Source organism: Mirounga angustirostris, unplaced genomic scaffold (assembly GCF_029215605.1).
Source record: "Mirounga angustirostris isolate CCGP_5_RB_7025 unplaced genomic scaffold, mMirAng1.0.hap1 SCAF_4, whole genome shotgun sequence".
Lineage (NCBI taxonomy): Eukaryota > Metazoa > Chordata > Mammalia > Carnivora > Phocidae > Mirounga > Mirounga angustirostris.
The window spans coordinates 174,295,716-174,311,755 of NW_026991712.1; the positions used below are offsets into that span (position 1 = coordinate 174,295,716).

The following is a 16,040-nucleotide window of genomic DNA, read 5'->3' on the forward strand; positions in this document are numbered from 1 at the left end:
TGGGCCTTGAATTCGAGGCTGGAGGTGGGTCAGGGAAGGAGGGGCCTGACTGACCATGCTGAGGTAGAGAAGCATGGTCCCAGCCTTAGAAAGGCCTCCCATCTGCCCTCCCAAGCTAGGGCTTGGTCCTATCCCAGGGCACTCTGCCCCAGGGCTGGGAGACTGTGGCTCAGGAGCTCAGGCCCCTTACTAGTTCCTCTGTGCCAGTTCCTGGAGGAGGCCCTCTGGGCAGCTCCCAGCTCATCCGCATCGAGTCGTCCTCCTCCCACGTGGCCGAAGGGCAGACCCTGGACCTGAACTGCGTGGTGCTCGGGCAGGCCCACGCCCAGGTCACGTGGTACAAGCGTGGGGGCAGCCTCCCCGCTCGGCACCAGGTACAGCAGTCCCCCGGGCCAGCCTGCTGGAGGAGGGGTGGATAGAGCCGCTCCGGCCCCCTTCCAACCCTCCCTGTTTGCACTCAGACCCATGGCTCGCTGCTGCGGCTGCACCAGGTATCCCCAGCCGACTCAGGCGAGTACGTGTGCCGCGTGGTCCTTGGCTCCGGGCCCCTAGAGACCTCTGTCCTGGTCAACATCAAGGCCTCCGGCTCCCCTGCGGGCTCCATCCCTGGTGAGTAACTGCCAAGGACAGGGCACGCAGGAGGGGCTGAGGGTCTTCCGAGGTGCTGAGGTCCTAGCGACTCCACCTGCCTTTGGGAGGGTGGGAGCAGGAGGCCCACACTGGAGCTGGCGACCACTTCTCTGAGTGACCCGCCATCTTCCGGTCACTTTTCTCTGGCTGCGCAGCTGCCTCCTCTTGCCCTCCCCCAGCCTCAACTGCCCTCTTCTCCCCCCACTTCCTTGCTCCCTTCTGCAAGGCTTGGCCCCTGCCCTGGCCCTCTGCTCAGGGTGGCTCAGCTGAGGACATCAAGCCCAGGCCACCAAACCGCCAAACACATGAGAGCCTGGCCGGGCTGGCTCTCTCTGAGGTGGACCCTTCTGGCCCTGTCTTTGGGGGGCATCTGCTACTTTGGCTTCTTTCCCCACAGCCCCAGGACCTGTCCCACCTGTCAGGATCGAGTCCACCTCCCCCACCGTGGCCGAGGGACAGACCCTGGATCTGAGCTGTGTGGTGGCAGGGCAGGCCCATGCCCAGGTCACGTGGTACAAACGCGGGGGCAGCCTGCCCGCCCGGCACCAGGTGCGCGGCGGCAGAAAGGCGGGAGGGGCTGGCCAGGCCCAGCTCTGGGAAGTGAGTTGAGGGGGTCGGGGCCCCGGAGCTGAGCGGCTGGCAGTTCCCGGCTAAGAGGAGCAGGGCAGAGGGATATCTGCTAGGCTGTGGGGAGCCCTGCTCTCACACCCCTGCCCCTGCCCAGGTCCGCGGCTCCCGCCTGTACATCTTCCAGGCCTCGCCAGCTGACGCAGGCGAGTACGTTTGCCGGGCCAGCAATGGGCTGGAGGCCTCCATCACAGTCACAGTAACCAGGACCCAGGGGGCCAACTTCGCCTACCGTGAGTGGGGCCACCAGGTTGGGCTGGGACAGAAGACAGGGATAGGCGGGCGGGGGGGAGGGGGCTGTAGAGAAGTGGAGTAACCGGCGACCATCTTCTCTCCCAGCCCCGGCTGGCTCCCAGCCCATCCGCATCGAGTCCTCCTCCTCCCACGTGGCCGAAGGGCAGACCCTGGACCTGAACTGCGTGGTGCCCGGGCAGGCCCACGCCCAGGTCACGTGGTACAAGCGTGGGGGCAGCCTCCCCGCCCAGCACCAGGTACAGGCCTGGAAGATGGACAGGCCAAGAAGGGGACGGGAGGAAGGCCCTGGGTGGTGGAGGTCAAGGAGGGGGGACTGGAGGCTGGCTCCTCGGAGTCAGGGAAAGCATTAGACCCCATTGCACAGGTGTCCAGTACAATGGTTAGACCCCAGACTCGAAGACTGGCCGGCCTAGGTGTGAATGCTGCTTCTACCACTTATTAGCTTGTGACCTTGAGCAAGTTACTTAACCTCTCTGTGCCATATCTTCAGAGTCTGTAAAATGCTGTCTTACAGAATTGTCTTCAGGGTAAAGGGACTTAGTATATGTGCAAAGTGCTCAGAGCTCAGGCAGGTAGAAGTTGCTGAGCTGTTGTTCCCATAATACCGTTATTAATATTACTGTGCTTTATACAGTTCAGGATGCTATCAATTGCAAGATGCATTATGATTTTTTGTACCTCTGAGGAAAAAAAGCTGCCACTTTTAATTGTAAAATTATTCACTGTAAGACGCATTTTGATTTCAGAGACATTAAAAAGTGTGTCTTAGAATCGATGGAAGGTGGTCTTAGTGCTTGCCCAGTTCACCATGGCTCCTCCTGGCCACCTCCTACTCTTGGGACGAGTCTCTCCCTAAGCAGGACAGAGCTGATGGTCAGGCCCCAGGGGTCAGAGAGTGAGGCAGGCATGCAGGTTATGGGTACAGGGGTCCCGTGGGGGCCCCCTCTGAGCTCACCTCCATTCCGGCTAGACCCACGGCTCACTGCTGAGACTACACCAGGTGTCCCCAGTTGACTCGGGCGAATATGTGTGCCGCGTGGTGGGTGGCTTGGTGCCCCTGGAGGCCTCTGTCCTGGTGACCATTGAGCCTGCAGGCTCTGTACCCGGTAAGCAGTCCTGGGGGTAGGGCAGGGCTAGGGGCCCAGCTGTGGGAGACACTGGCAGGATCCCATGAGACCAGTAGCCCTTATCTTCACTCACAGCGCCCCCCCACACCTCCTAGCCAGGAATTGACCTTCTGCCCTCTGTCCCCAGCGCTGGGGGTCACCCCTCCTGTCCGGATCGAGTCGTCCTCCTCCCACGTGGCTGAAGGGCAGACCCTGGATCTGAACTGCCTGGTTGCTGGGCAGACCCATGCCCAGGTCACGTGGTACAAACGTGGGGGCAGCCTCCCCGCTCGGCACCAGGTAGGAGGCAGGGAGCTAAGGGGGAACCTGAAGGACCCTGGTGACTATAGAGGAAAGTACACGGGCTTTGAATTCGGGTGTATCTGAGTTCAGACACTGTCCTACCACTTGGCCTGCTGTGTGACTTTAGTCCGGTCATTTAACCTCCCTGATCCTCAGTGTCCTTCTCTGGCAGGTGGACTCACACTGCCTAACTCCCCTGCCCCAAAGCACATCAATGAATGTTGGTCACACACTTCTTTTCATTGGACCCAGTCCCGACACTGGGGCAGGGGAATCGACTGGTCACCAGGTGGTCTTTCCAGGAAGAGCTCCTCTCGAGTCCAGTTGACTGGACCGGGCTGGGAGCAGGGCCAGGGAAGGGAGCGGGAGTCTGGCTGGGAGCCCCAGGGCCTGACTCTGAGCCTGACTTCCTCCTGCCCAGGTGCATGGCTCAAGGCTGCGCCTGCCCCAGGTGACCCCAGCCGACTCTGGGGAGTACGTGTGCCGCGTGGTGAGCAGCTCGGGCACCCAAGAAGCCTCTGTCCTCGTCACCATCCAGCAACACCTTGGCGCCTCCCACCGTGAGTATCTCAGGGGTCATACCAAATGGTGGGGGGCCGCTCGGGCCACTCCAACCTCAGCGACTCCCACACCCTGCCTCCTGTCTCGCCCTCCCAGCCCAGGGTGTGGTGTACCCCGTCCGCATTGAGTCGTCCTCGGCCTCCCTGGCCAATGGACGCGTCCTGGATCTCAACTGCCTGGTGGCCAGCCAAGCCCCCCACACCATTACCTGGTATAAGCGTGGAGGCAGCCTACCCAGCCGGCACCAGGTATGGAGGCGTTGGGTGAGGATGCGAAAACTGGGCACACCGGCCCTGATGGCATCCAGGAGGCGCTGTCAACATCTTTGCCGTGCTCGTTAGTCATTCAGCAAACACTGAGCATTCTTACTCGATGGGCCCTGGACCGGTGCTAAGGATACGTAGATCCTACTGACGCTAGTTGGATCCCGTATCTTAACAGAACATTCTATGATTTACTCACTCACTGAATGTCCCTGAGAATCTACCCCAGGCCGAGTCTGTGCCTGGCACTGAGGATTCCAAGTGGGACGAGACAGGTGCCTGGCCTCAGGGAGCGCACAGGCTAGCAGACGAGGCAGACATGCCCTGTGAGAGCAGTGTAATAGGAGCCACAGCCGGGCACTGTGGAGTCACCAGGGATGGCCTCGGCAGGCTTTTGGCCCAGGTGACAGGTGAGAACAGTACAAAGGCTAGAGGCATGGTCCACCCCAGCCTGGAGCCTCAGGAAGGCTGCTGAGGGAGTTCTGAAGGACGCCCAGGTGGCGGCCAGCCCAGGCGAGGCAGCGAGGCTCCTGGAGTCCGGGGCGGCAGCCCCCGAGATGCAGAGATGCTGCTCCCTCCCGCTGACACGTGCTCCCCCTCAGATCGTAGGCTCCCGACTCCGGATCCCCCAGGTGACACCAGCCGACTCGGGCGAATATGTGTGTCACGTCAGTAACGGTGGCCGCTCCCAGGAGACCTCACTCGTCGTTACCATCGAGGGCAGCGGCCCCTCCCACGGTGAGAGGGCACAGGGCAGGGGGTCCAGGCAAGTGGGTGCAGGGGGAGGCAGACCGGGCCCTGGCACCGTCACTGTTGGCTGACTCTGGCTGTGTGGCCCGTCCGTCTCTGTCTCAGTGCCCAGCATCTCCCCGCCCATCAGGATCGAGTCCTCGTCCCCCACTGTGGTCGAGGGGCAGACCTTGGATCTGAACTGTGTGGTCGCCGGGCAGCCCCAGGCCACCATCACGTGGTACAAGCGTGGGGGCAGCCTTCCTGCCCAACACCAGGTACAGAGTGGAGCCAGACCAGCGAAGGCAGAACCCCTGCCCGCCGGGGCGGCATCGCAGGGACAGACCCCATGGGCAAAGAACCGGAAGTGAAGCCCTCGCTGGCAGTCCCGGGGCAGTCCTCCCTCCTGCCCTGGGTAGACAGAGAGTGGCCTCAGCGGGTCTGATGAGGGAGGCCTGGGAGGAGGCCTGAACCAGCTGGAGACTTCTGGGCCCCTCCCCCGCTCTCTCACTCCTTCCCCATCTGCTCCCAGGCCCACGGCTCCCGCCTGCGGCTGAACCACATGTCTGTGGCTGACTCGGGCGAGTACGTGTGCCGGGCCAACAACAACATCGATGCTCAGGAGGCCTCCATCGTGGTCTCAGTCTCCCCCAGTGCCGGCAGCCCCTCCGGTGAGTCTGACAAAGGCCTGGGAAGGGACCAGGAGACGCAGGTAACAGGGCTCCTTGGGGAGTCAGTCAGAGGTCTCACGTTCAGGTGGCGGTCCAGGCCAAGCGCTCTGCAGCAAGATGCCTGGGTTCCAGTCCTGCCTGCGCCACTAAGAGATTTGAGGGACTTCCTCTCCTCCTGCAGCTTCGTTTTCTCGTCAGCAGCGTGGGGATGCCGGTCATTCCAGCCCCCTGTTGGTGTCCTCTGTGGTGGCCACCGGTCACACGTGGCAATAAGGACAAAGTTTAACATTCACATCATCACATTTCAAGAGCTCCACAGCCGCACGCAGCTGCCGTCATGGGCAGTGCAGATGAGTGTTGCCATGATCACAGAAAGTTCATGAAATCTATGAGGATTTTTTTTTTAAGATTTTATTTATTTATTTGAGAGAGAGAGAGCAGGAGCAGAGGGGGGGAGGCAGAGGGAGAGGGAGAAGCAGACTCCCCACCGAGCAGGGGGCCCGATGTACAGCTCGATCCCAGGACCCTGGGATCATGACCTGAGCCAAAGGCAGACACTGAGCCACCCGGGCGCCCCAGTGACTTCTATGAAGATTAAACGAGTTCATACATGTACGGTGCTTCCAGCGGTACCTGGCATGCTTACTAGGCGTTAACGGTCATTATTACCTCGGGCGACAGGGGTTTCTACGGCTGAGGCTCCTACCAGCCCGGTCGTTCCTAAATCTGCTTCTGTGCCCACAGCCCCTGGCGGTGCTGGGCCCATCAGAATCGAGTCCTCCTCCTCCCACGTGGCCGAAGGGCAGACCGTGGACCTGAACTGCGTGGTCCCTGGACAGGCCCACGCCCAGGTCACGTGGCACAGGCGTGGGGGCAGCCTCCCCGCTCGGCATCAGGTATAGGAGTTGTGGGGCTGGATGCGGTGGGAGGGCTGCTGAATGTGGGGGCCCTGGCTAGGGGCCCGGGTCAGAGGTCAGACCTTGGCCCCAGCCCTCCAGGATTCTACCTGCTCCCTCACTCTGCTCCTGTTTCCCCATCCTGCCCCTGCTCAGGCCCACGGCTCCCGGCTACGGCTGTACCAGGTGTCCCCGGCTGACTCGGGCGAATATGTGTGCCGCGTGGTGAGCGGCTCGGGTCCCCTGGAGGCCTCCGTCCTGGTCAACATCGAGGCGTCTGGCTCCAGCGCTGTTCCTGTCCCTGGTGAGAGTCCCTGTGATGGGGTTGGGAGGCTGGAGAAGGGACGTGGCCGGTGAGAACCGGCCTGAGAACCGACTTGGGAGTCCGGCCTGTGTGGGCTGGAGGCCCAGCTCCTTGGTCCACACACTGAGTTGTTGCACAAGGGACTCCGTGCCTCACCTTCCTCATCCATAAAGTGGGGATAGCAGAACTCTTGCAACAATACGTGCGTTCCCTAAAGGCTGGAACTGCACCTCTGTGGGTGCGTGAGGGTGATCTGGGTTGGGGGGGGCCAATAAAAATCTTTCGTATTACCAGTGGTATATTAGAGAAAAACAGCCACATAGGAAACCCGCCATGCTTTCAGGGAAATCATTGTCTACGACGGGGCTAAGTATTTACGGGTTTTGTTAAGTGAATCAATTGACAGGAAAATATAAAGTAATTCGTATGTGGCTACAGCAAACACGATCATAGTTTGGGAATCGCTGAGAAATAAATGTGATCTAGCACTTACGAGGTGCTGGGCCCTGTTCGGTTTACACGTTTAACCCATTTCATCCGCACAAGAACGGTTTGAGGTCGGTGTGACTGTTCTCCCCATTTTACAGATGGGAAGCTGAGACGGAGAGGTGAAGTCACTCTCCGAAGGCCCTACAGCTAATAGATGGCAGAGCTGGGTTTTGAACCCCGGTAGTCTAGCCCCCGAGTCTGGGTTCTTAGGCACACATTGCTCAAGTTTGAGAAAAACGAGTGATCTATATGGAGGTGCCTGGCCCTGGGCCCGGCCACCGGTGGTGCTGGGAGCCCAAGAGGACATAGTGGGGCCATGGTGTGGGGCATGCCATTTCTCCCAGGCCAGCCCAGCTGCCCAGGCTTCACAGGAAAGGGCAGTGGGGGGGGGATCGAGGCCGTCTCTCCATATGTGATCTGGCCCCTGGTCTGAAAATCTGGGCGTCCAGGGGGTCGGGACTGAGGGCAGAGGGGTGGGAGTTCCAGCTCACTGACCTCTTCCTGTGCCTCAGCCCCAGGCGGAGCCCCGCCCATCCGCATTGAGACCTCCTCCTCCCACGTGGCCGAAGGGCAGACCCTGGACCTGAACTGCGTGGTCCCTGGACAGGCCCACGCCCAGGTCACGTGGCACAGGCGTGGGGGCAGCCTCCCCGCCCGGCACCAGGTACGGGGGCTGGAGAAAGCCGGATGTGGGCACTCCCCTACCCCACCCCACCCCTGCCCAACAGTCCGGCCTCATTCTAGCCAGGAGGGAAGGTGGCTCTGAGGTCCAGGGCTTCGGGAAAATTGCAGCAGGAGACCACTGGGAGTCAGGAGGTCAAGAAGAGGCTGGGTGCAGCAGAGCAACCCCCGGGCTCCCAGTACCTGGGTGCCATTAAAAAAAGGCACCTGTTACTCGGGACGCTAGACTTCTTCCTACCACAAGAATGTCATAAACATACTCCGCAGTGTCTAAGGCCTCAGGGGGTCGCCCTGCACATGATGCAGCCTTCACAGCTATACGTGACAGTCCTGGGGTGTATGTAGCAGAGGGCTTGGGCATCTGAAGGCCGTGGCTGCCAGCCCCCCAGCTCGCTGTCCCCGCCCTTGCCCTGCTGCCGGCCAGGTCCACGGACCCCTGCTAAGGCTGAATCAGGTGTCCCCGGCTGACTCTGGAGAGTATTTGTGCCAAGTGACCAGCAGCTCAGGCACCCTGGAGGCTTCTGTCCTCGTCACAGTTGAGGCCTCCAGCCCAGGCCCCATTCCTGGTGAGTGACGGGAGCAATGGGTGATGCTGGGACACAGGCTCGGGGAATCCCTTCCTGGCCTTGCTCTTCCCTGCTTTGCCAGCAGGGCTCTGGCTCTCTGCTCTGTGAAGGTCCTCCAGCCCCTCCCCGCAACCCCGGGGGACCAGTCCTGGGTCTGGGTGGCATGGGCCCCTGGCATCCTGTCACTGCCACCACCCTCAGTCCCTGCCTTCGTCCCCGGGAGTCCCACTCTTCTCACTCACCCCCCGTGCCCCCAGCCCCCGGACTGGCGCAGCCCATCCGCATCGAGGCCTCTTCCTCCCACGTGGCCGAAGGACAGACCCTGGACTTGAACTGCGTGGTGCCCGGGCAGGCCCACGCCCAGGTCACGTGGTACAAGCGTGGGGGCAGCCTCCCCCCCCGGCACCAGGTACAGGGGCCTGATGGGGAGCGTTCCAGGGCAGGCCGGGTTCGACCTGCATTTGCTCTCTGCACCCCAGACCTCGTGTGAACCCTGGCCTCCTCTGGGACCCCAGGGGATAGAGTAGTGTTTGGAGCAGAGCTGCTCAGTGGGGGAGTGAGAGACCTGGGTGTTCTGGCCCTGCTGCTGAGTTGTCCCCGAGGCAGCTTCCTCCTCTGTAAAGTGGGCCAGGTGAATATGTAGGAGCCAGTAAATGAAGATCCCTCATCCCTCCCAGCTGGAGCCCTGGGCTCCTCGGACGCAAGGGAGAGCTCGGCCCTGGCACAGCGGGCTTGGGGACTCGCCCAGCCCCAGGTGCTTTGGCCTGATGGCTGTCCCCTCCTCGCTCCCACAGACCCATGGCTCCCGGCTACGGCTGCACCACGTCTCCCCTGCCGACTCCGGCGAGTACGTGTGCCGCGTGGCTGGCGGCTCGGGCCCCGAGCAGGAGGCTTCCTTCACAGTCACTGTCCCACCCAGTGCGGGGTCCTCCTACCGTGAGTGTGGCAGGTGCCACGGGCAGGGGGCGGAGGGCAGACTGTGGAGCTGAGGCAGGGGGGTCAAGCCAAGCCGGCGCTCCCGAGCCCAGCCCCCTGCTTGCCGCATCCCACAGGCCTCAGGAGCCCTGTCATCTCTATCGACCCGCCCAGCAGCACTGTGCAGCAGGGCCAAGATGCCAGCTTCAGGTGCCTCATCCATGACGGGGCAGCCCCCATCAGCCTCGAGTGGAGAGCTCGGAGCCAAGAACTGGAGGGTGAGCTGGCGGGGGCGGGGTGGGGGATCCTGGAGGCAGGTGTGAAGGTGTGATCACTGCTGTGGGTGGGGCAAAGGCTGAGGGGGCCCCTCCCCTCTGGGGCCTCACTGTCCCCCATCTGGCTGGGGAGGGGGCTGAACCCGGGAGTCTCCAAGGCCTCTTCCATCTGCCACCTGGGACCCTGTGAGCTAGACACACCCAGGCTAGAGGGGTCGCGGCCAAGGGGCCAAGCGGTGCCTACTGGCAACACAGTGGCATGAGGACAAGCTCACTGACCATACCCTGCCCGATGCCAACTCCACAGACAATGTCCACATCAGCCCCAACGGCTCCATCATCACCATCGTGGGCACCCGGCCCAGCAACCACGGTGCTTACCGCTGCGTGGCCTCCAACGCCTACGGTGTGGCCCAGAGTGTCGTGAACCTCAGTGTGCACGGTGAGCAGCGTCAGCCCGTGGGCTCTGCCTTCCTGTCTCCAGCCCTGACTCTGAGCTCCCAGCCTCCAACTTTCAATCCTGCCTCTGCCAACGCCTCCCTCTTGGGCATTCTCCCTCTCGGCTTCAGTTTCCACGTCAGTGCAGGATAGTGCCCTGTCCGGGCAGTTACTGAGACAGGGGCCGTGATGGTGCATGTGACGGGCAGAGCCCTGCACGCACATCAGCAATGTCGTTCCTCTGGGCAGGGCCCCCTACTGTGTCTGTGCTCCCCGAGGGCCCCGTGCGGGTGAAGGTGGGCAAGTCTGTCACCCTGGAGTGTGTCAGTGCTGGGGAGCCCCGCTCTTCGGCTCGCTGGACCCGGATTGGTGCCCCCACCAACGTGGAGCAGCGGATGTATGGGGTCGTGGACAGCCACACGGTGTTGCAGGTGAGGCAAGTGTTCCCCTGGGCAGAGGCTAGGGCCATTTCATCTCTGAGTCTGAGGCCCAGTCAGGGTCCATCCTCGAGCAGATGCTCAGAGGAAAGAGTCGTGGATGGGCAAATAGGTGATGAATGGGTGGAGAGAGAAAGGGAGGCATGGGTAAGTAGTTGGTGGGTAGATTGGAAGATGGGCAGTAAGAAAAAAGGTAAAAGAAGGGAAGAAAGAATGGCTGGAAGGATGGATGGATGGGTGGGTAGGTGGGTAGATGGGTAAGTGGGTGGTTGGGTGGATAGGTAGGTAGATGGGTGGATGGGTAGGTGAGTAGGTGGCTGGATGGGTGGAAGGATGGATAGACAGTTGGATGGATGGATGTGTGGTGAGTAGATGGGTGGGTTGATGGACAAGTGGATCAACAGACTAACGGCTGGATGTCTTGAATGTGAGTCCTCAAGCAGCCAAACAGGAGACCTGAAAGCAAAGGGAAGGGTGGAAGGGAGAGGGGAAAGCAAGCCAGACCTGGGGGTTAATGCCCAGGTCCCCATCCGTGCCCACTTACCCAGCATCCTTGCTTTCTTCCAGATCTCATCAGCTAAACCATCAGATGCAGGCACCTACGTATGCCTGGCTCAGAACGCACTGGGCACAGCACAGAAGCGGGTGGAAGTGATTGTGGACACGGGTGCTGTGGCCCCAGGGGCCCCGCAGGCCCAAGTTGAAGAAGCCGAGCTGACTGTAGAGGCTGGACACACAGCCACCCTGCGCTGCTCAGCCACAGGTGTGGACGGGGGCTGGCACACAGGGCAGGCAGAGCAGTGCGGGCCTGGGGCCTGAATGGGAGACACGAGGTCCGAAGATGATAGCGCACCCAGGGAGGGGACTTTGTTGCTGGCACCACCCAGTGATGGCTGAGGTGCCCACGCAGTGATCCCCATGAAGGGACGAGATCACCCAGTCGCTGCCTCACCATCCTCATGCCCAGCTCATCCCTAGGGCAGCCTGGTGACCTCTGTGGTCTTTCACTCCACTCCACAGGCAGCCCCACGCCCACCATCCACTGGTCCAAGCTGCGCTCCCCACTGCCCTGGCAGCACCGGCTGGAAGGTGACACACTCATCATCCCCCGCGTAGCCCAGCAGGACTCAGGCCAATACATCTGCAACGCCACCAGCCCCGCCGGCCACGCTGAGGCCACCGTCGCCCTGCACGTGGAGAGTAAGACACTCGTCCGCCCTCCTTGAGCTACCCTCTGTGCCCTGCATGGAGCTCGGAGCCCCCAGCCGGGCTACACCCTGGACAGAACCCCAGGAGTGTCATGCAGAGGGCCCTGTGCCCCTCAGCCCCCCCAGAGCCGGCCCTAGTCTGAGACCCACCTCCCCTCCTGGGACCCTTGCTTCCCGTTCAGCTTCCCTGGTCCTTGGGCAAAGCGCCTGGGTCCCACACCTGCTCCCACCCTGACCACTGCTCTTCCATGCCCTGACCTCTGTGCCCCGCCCCCCCCCAGGCCCGCCGTACGCCACCACGGTCCCGGAACACGCTTCCGTGCGGGCAGGGGAGACAGTGCAGCTCCAGTGCCTGGCTCATGGGACACCCCCGCTCACCTTCCAGTGGAGCCGAGTGGGTGGCAGCCTCCCTGGGAGGGTGACCGCCAGGAACGAGTTGCTGCGCTTTGAGCCCGCGGCCCCCGAGGACTCAGGCCGCTACCACTGCCAGGTCACCAACAAGGTGGGCTCAGCAGAGGCCTTCGCCCAGGTGCTTGTTCAAGGTGAGCAGCCCTGGCTCAGGAGGGGCAGAAGCGGCTCCTAGGAAAAGAACATCCCTTGCATGTCAGGATGGGCACTTTCTGGGTCCTGGGAGGGGGAGGCATCAGGGATCTCCTGCTCTCTTTCTCTGTCTCTCTCTCACACACACACACACACACACAGAGAGAACCTCGTACATGTCCCCACAGGCCCCTCTGGCTCCGTCCCGGCCACTGCCATCCCAGCAGGATCCACGCCCGTCGTTCAGGTCACACCTCAGCTGGAGACCAAGAGCATGGGGGCCAGTGTCGAGTTCCACTGTGCCGTGCCTACTGACCGGGGCACCCAGCTCCGTTGGATCAAGGAAGGGGGTCAGCTGCCTCCTGGCCACAGTGTGCAGGATGGGGTGCTCCGGTGAGTCAGGGGGCAGGCCAGGCTGAACTTGAGCACCCCAGCCCAAGGTGCACAGGGGGACTGTTAGGATACCTGTCCTGTGGGGCTCAGTATGAAACCGTGTCCTTGGGCAAGTCACTTCCATTCTCTGAGCCTGAGTGTTCTCAGCTGTACGATGGGTTATATGAGACCACATGAGATTATCTAAAGCACGTGGAAGGCCTTCAGTAAACAGCGGCTCATATTTGTATTCTTTTTTTTAAAAAAGATTTTATTTATTTATTTGTCAGAGAGAGAGAGAACACAAACAGGGAGAGGAGCAGGCAGAGGGAGAAGTAGGCTCCCCGCTGAGCAGGGAGCCCAATGCAGGGCTCGATCCCAGGACGCTGGGATCATGACCTGAGCCGAAGGCGGGCGCTTAACTGACTGAGCCACCCAGGCGTCCCTCATATTTGTATTCTTATCAGTAGTGTAGGGGAGAGGGAACGGGCTCTGGGGCTGGAAAGATACACATGACCCCGTTCTCAGCTCTGCTGTTCTGTAATGGTGTGTGATCTTGAGATCTGACCATAAGGTCTTAACCTAAAATGGGTGTGGTGACATTGGTCTGCCTGCCTGCCCTACCTCACGCGGTTAGTGGGAGACCAGAAGCTTACATCGTGTGCCAATCTCTGGTGGCTTTGAACTTCCACACCATCGCAAAGCATTCTTGTCAGTTGTTTTTATTCACTGATGTCTTATTACTTTTTCTTTACAGAATCCAGAACTTGGACCAGAGCTGCCAAGGGACATATGTTTGCCAGGCCCATGGACCGTGGGGACAGGCCCAGGCCAGTGCCCAGCTGGTTGTCCAAGGTAGGATGGTGGCTTCAGGCCTCCTAAGAGCAGGAGACAGAGATGAGGGACACAGGGACTGTGTTCCCCAGGAAGCCCCTTCGATGCCTATGAATAAAGAGAATTACTTGATTGTATCTTGCTTGTGACCCGGGTAGCATAGGGGGGCTTGACAAATATCGCAGGGGACGGGGGAAGAAGGGAGATGGGTGGAGCGAGTGGGTGCTCAGACCAACCAGTGAAGAAGGACAGCAGATGCCCAAGTGAGCGAACCTACAACCAAGAGCAGACGAGTGCGCGTGTTCATGAGTGAATGCACGAGAAAGCACCTGGAGGCCAGGGGCTCCAGGGTTCATGTCCTTGGGCCAGGCCCACGGCAGCCTGGCTGGCCTCACTCTGCCTCCGCTTCCCTCCTCCCCAGCCCTGCCCTCGGTGCTCATCAACATCCGGACCTCCGTGCAGACCGTGGTGGTTGGCCACGCCGTGGAGTTCGAATGCCTGGCCCTGGGTGACCCCAAGCCTCAGGTGACGTGGAGCAAAGTCGGGGGGCGCCTGCGACCTGGCATCGTGCAGAGCGGAGGCATCGTCAGGATCGCCCACGTGGAGCTGACTGACGCAGGACAGTATCGCTGCACCGCGACCAATGCTGCGGGCACCACCCAGTCCCACGTGCTGCTGCTTGTACAAGGTGAAGGCCAGCAGGGACCTCCGCGGGGACAGGGGGCATCACCAGCAAAGCGGACACGCAGTCGTCACCCACGAGAGCACCTGCTCTGATGACGGAGCCCCACGGCCCAGTCTAATGGCAGAGACGACCTAAACACAAAACAGACACGCGAGAGTGCAAAAGAGCAGGGAACGCAGGGCCGACACGCATCTGTGTCATCTTCAAAGGCAGCTCCTTTTCACCCCAACCCCCATGCCCTGCCCCCAGACTGAACGCTGCATCCTGTCCTAGTGCCCCCTCGGGTCCCCAGGGGGCGGCACAACGTTCCGCCGGGGTGTGTTGAAGAGTCTCGGGCTGCGGGGTCCAACGGACCCGTCCCTGAGCCCCGACTGCCCAGTTCCACGTGTGCAACCAGCAGGGAGCCTCATCTGTGACCTGGGGACACAGCGCCTCCCTTCGGGGGCTAGTGTGAGGATAGAATGAGTCAGGACACAGGCTGGGCTCTCAAATGGTGGCTGTCATTGGGTTGATGGCCCGTGTCTCCTTCCCCACTCCTAGCTTTGCCCCAGATCTCAACGCCCCCAGAGGTCCGTGTACCTGCTGGTTCTGCAGCCGCCTTCCCCTGCATGGCCTCTGGCTACCCCACTCCTGACATCACCTGGAGCAAGGTAAGTATCGGGCAGGGGCGCGGCAGGCATGCCTGAGGGGCAGGGACCGGGTCTTCACGGTCTCGGTGCCCCCAGGACCTGGCCCGGGCTCGGCACAGAGTACGTGCCCAGTGTTTAAGGGCGGGCCTGCGGCGAGGTGGGAGGCAGGCCCTGCGGAGGTGCGCGCAAGGCCCGGCTCCAGCGTGCGGGTGTGTTTGCAGCTGGATGGTAACCTGCCACCCGACAGCCGCCTGGAAAACAACATGCTGTTGCTGCCTTCCGTCCGACCTCAGGACGCAGGCACCTACGTCTGCACGGCCACTAACCGCCAGGGCAAGGTCAAAGCCTTTGCCCATCTGCAGGTGCCGGGTAAGACGACACCTTCCAGACTCCGGACTCGGCAGTGCCCTGCCCGCTGCTGGGGGAGCATGGTTTCTAGCTGTGTTCTCTGCCCGCAGAGCGGGTGGTGCCCTACTTCACGCAGACCCCCCACTCCTTCCTGCCACTGCCCACCATCAAAGACGCCTACAGGAAGTTCGAGATCAAGATCACCTTCCGACCCGACTCAGCCGATGGTGAGCAGGAGATGGGCTGCCGTGGGGTGGGGATCTCCTGGAGTAAGCACCACCACTCTCAGAGCCATCATGGTCCCCCATCCTACCCACCTCCCTCAGCTCCCTGTCTCGGGACCCCAGGCCTGCCATCTGGGCCCTCTCTCGTGCCTCCTCCTGTCTCTATGCCCCACTCAGCAGTACCTCCCACCTCTGATGGGTGCACCCGCACCCAACCTCCTGTCCCAGCTTTCTGTTCATTCTGTCCTCCTTCCCTCCTTTGTCTCCATCTCTCAGACTTCCCTTCTCTCTTTCTCTCTCTCTCTCTCTCTCTCTTCCCTCCATCTCCTACGGCTCTCTGACTTTCCCTGTCCAGGCCTCCTTCTCTACTCCGGTGAGTCTCTGCCTCCCTGTCCTCCTGCAGGTAGGCCCTCCAGTGTGAGTGAAGCAAATTCCGTGTCTTGAGGGGCTCTGAGCCAGCCCTGTGCAAGGGCATCCGGAGAAAGCGAGAAGGCCCTGGCTGTGCCGAGCATGCAGAGGGAGGGGTGGGAGCTGGAGAGTGAAGGCTCCCCGGCTGCGGTCACTCACTCCCGGGGCTGGGCGCACAGGGAGCCCGTGGCTGGTGGGAGGCCCTGACACGGCTGTGCTCCCCGCCCCCCCACCCCAGGGATGCTGCTGTATAATGGCCAGAAGCGGATCCCGGGGAGCCCCACCAACCTGGCCAACAGGCAGCCCGACTTCATCTCCTTCGGCCTCGTTGGGGGAAGGCCCGAGTTCCGGTGAGACCCTTGCCCTCCCCATTTACAAGGGAAGGGGGCTGGGGAACCAGACTGCGGGGCTTCGGTCAGGCACACACCACCCTGGACTGAGTTGAATGAAGGAGGAAGGAGGAGGTGCGGCCGTTACCCTTGGTGACTGCTTGATCTACTGGAGTGGGCACGGTGTGTCGGCCAGGTGCAGGAGGAAGCCGCCTAGACTTGCACAAAACTGCGGCAGAGATGCTCAGTGATGCTGAGCGCGTCTTTACCGGATGGGACTCCTGCAGACTGGGATTCGTTCATTCATTCGCTCAGAA

General features: G+C 61.5%; 1 protein-coding gene across 9 annotated transcripts in view; it reads left to right on the plus strand.

Moving 5' to 3' along the window:
• HSPG2 (heparan sulfate proteoglycan 2) overlaps positions 1-16,040 on the plus strand; it is a 101,231-nt gene that overhangs the window by 77,010 nt on the left and 8,181 nt on the right. For 8 of the 9 annotated variants that reach the window (XM_064589792.1, XM_064589795.1, XM_054513087.2 and 5 more), the window contains 31 exons: positions 208-374; positions 462-609; positions 1,028-1,179; positions 1,355-1,490; positions 1,597-1,748; positions 2,483-2,618; positions 2,767-2,918; positions 3,343-3,481; positions 3,579-3,730; positions 4,348-4,483; positions 4,601-4,752; positions 5,007-5,145; positions 5,890-6,041; positions 6,198-6,345; positions 7,347-7,498; positions 7,940-8,081; positions 8,339-8,490; positions 8,876-9,017; positions 9,134-9,274; positions 9,579-9,713; positions 9,959-10,140; positions 10,714-10,909; positions 11,167-11,346; positions 11,636-11,896; positions 12,083-12,287; positions 13,024-13,121; positions 13,522-13,788; positions 14,326-14,435; positions 14,636-14,783; positions 14,873-14,989; positions 15,633-15,744. In XM_064589792.1, the coding sequence (XP_064445862.1) occupies positions 208-374; positions 462-609; positions 1,028-1,179; positions 1,355-1,490; positions 1,597-1,748; positions 2,483-2,618; positions 2,767-2,918; positions 3,343-3,481; positions 3,579-3,730; positions 4,348-4,483; positions 4,601-4,752; positions 5,007-5,145; positions 5,890-6,041; positions 6,198-6,345; positions 7,347-7,498; positions 7,940-8,081; positions 8,339-8,490; positions 8,876-9,017; positions 9,134-9,274; positions 9,579-9,713; positions 9,959-10,140; positions 10,714-10,909; positions 11,167-11,346; positions 11,636-11,896; positions 12,083-12,287; positions 13,024-13,121; positions 13,522-13,788; positions 14,326-14,435; positions 14,636-14,783; positions 14,873-14,989; positions 15,633-15,744 (4,801 nt within the window). The remainder of the gene's footprint in view (positions 1-207; positions 375-461; positions 610-1,027; positions 1,180-1,354; positions 1,491-1,596; positions 1,749-2,482; positions 2,619-2,766; positions 2,919-3,342; positions 3,482-3,578; positions 3,731-4,347; positions 4,484-4,600; positions 4,753-5,006; positions 5,146-5,889; positions 6,042-6,197; positions 6,346-7,346; positions 7,499-7,939; positions 8,082-8,338; positions 8,491-8,875; positions 9,018-9,133; positions 9,275-9,578; positions 9,714-9,958; positions 10,141-10,713; positions 10,910-11,166; positions 11,347-11,635; positions 11,897-12,082; positions 12,288-13,023; positions 13,122-13,521; positions 13,789-14,325; positions 14,436-14,635; positions 14,784-14,872; positions 14,990-15,632; positions 15,745-16,040) is intronic. The other variant, XM_064589794.1, reaches the window with a different exon arrangement.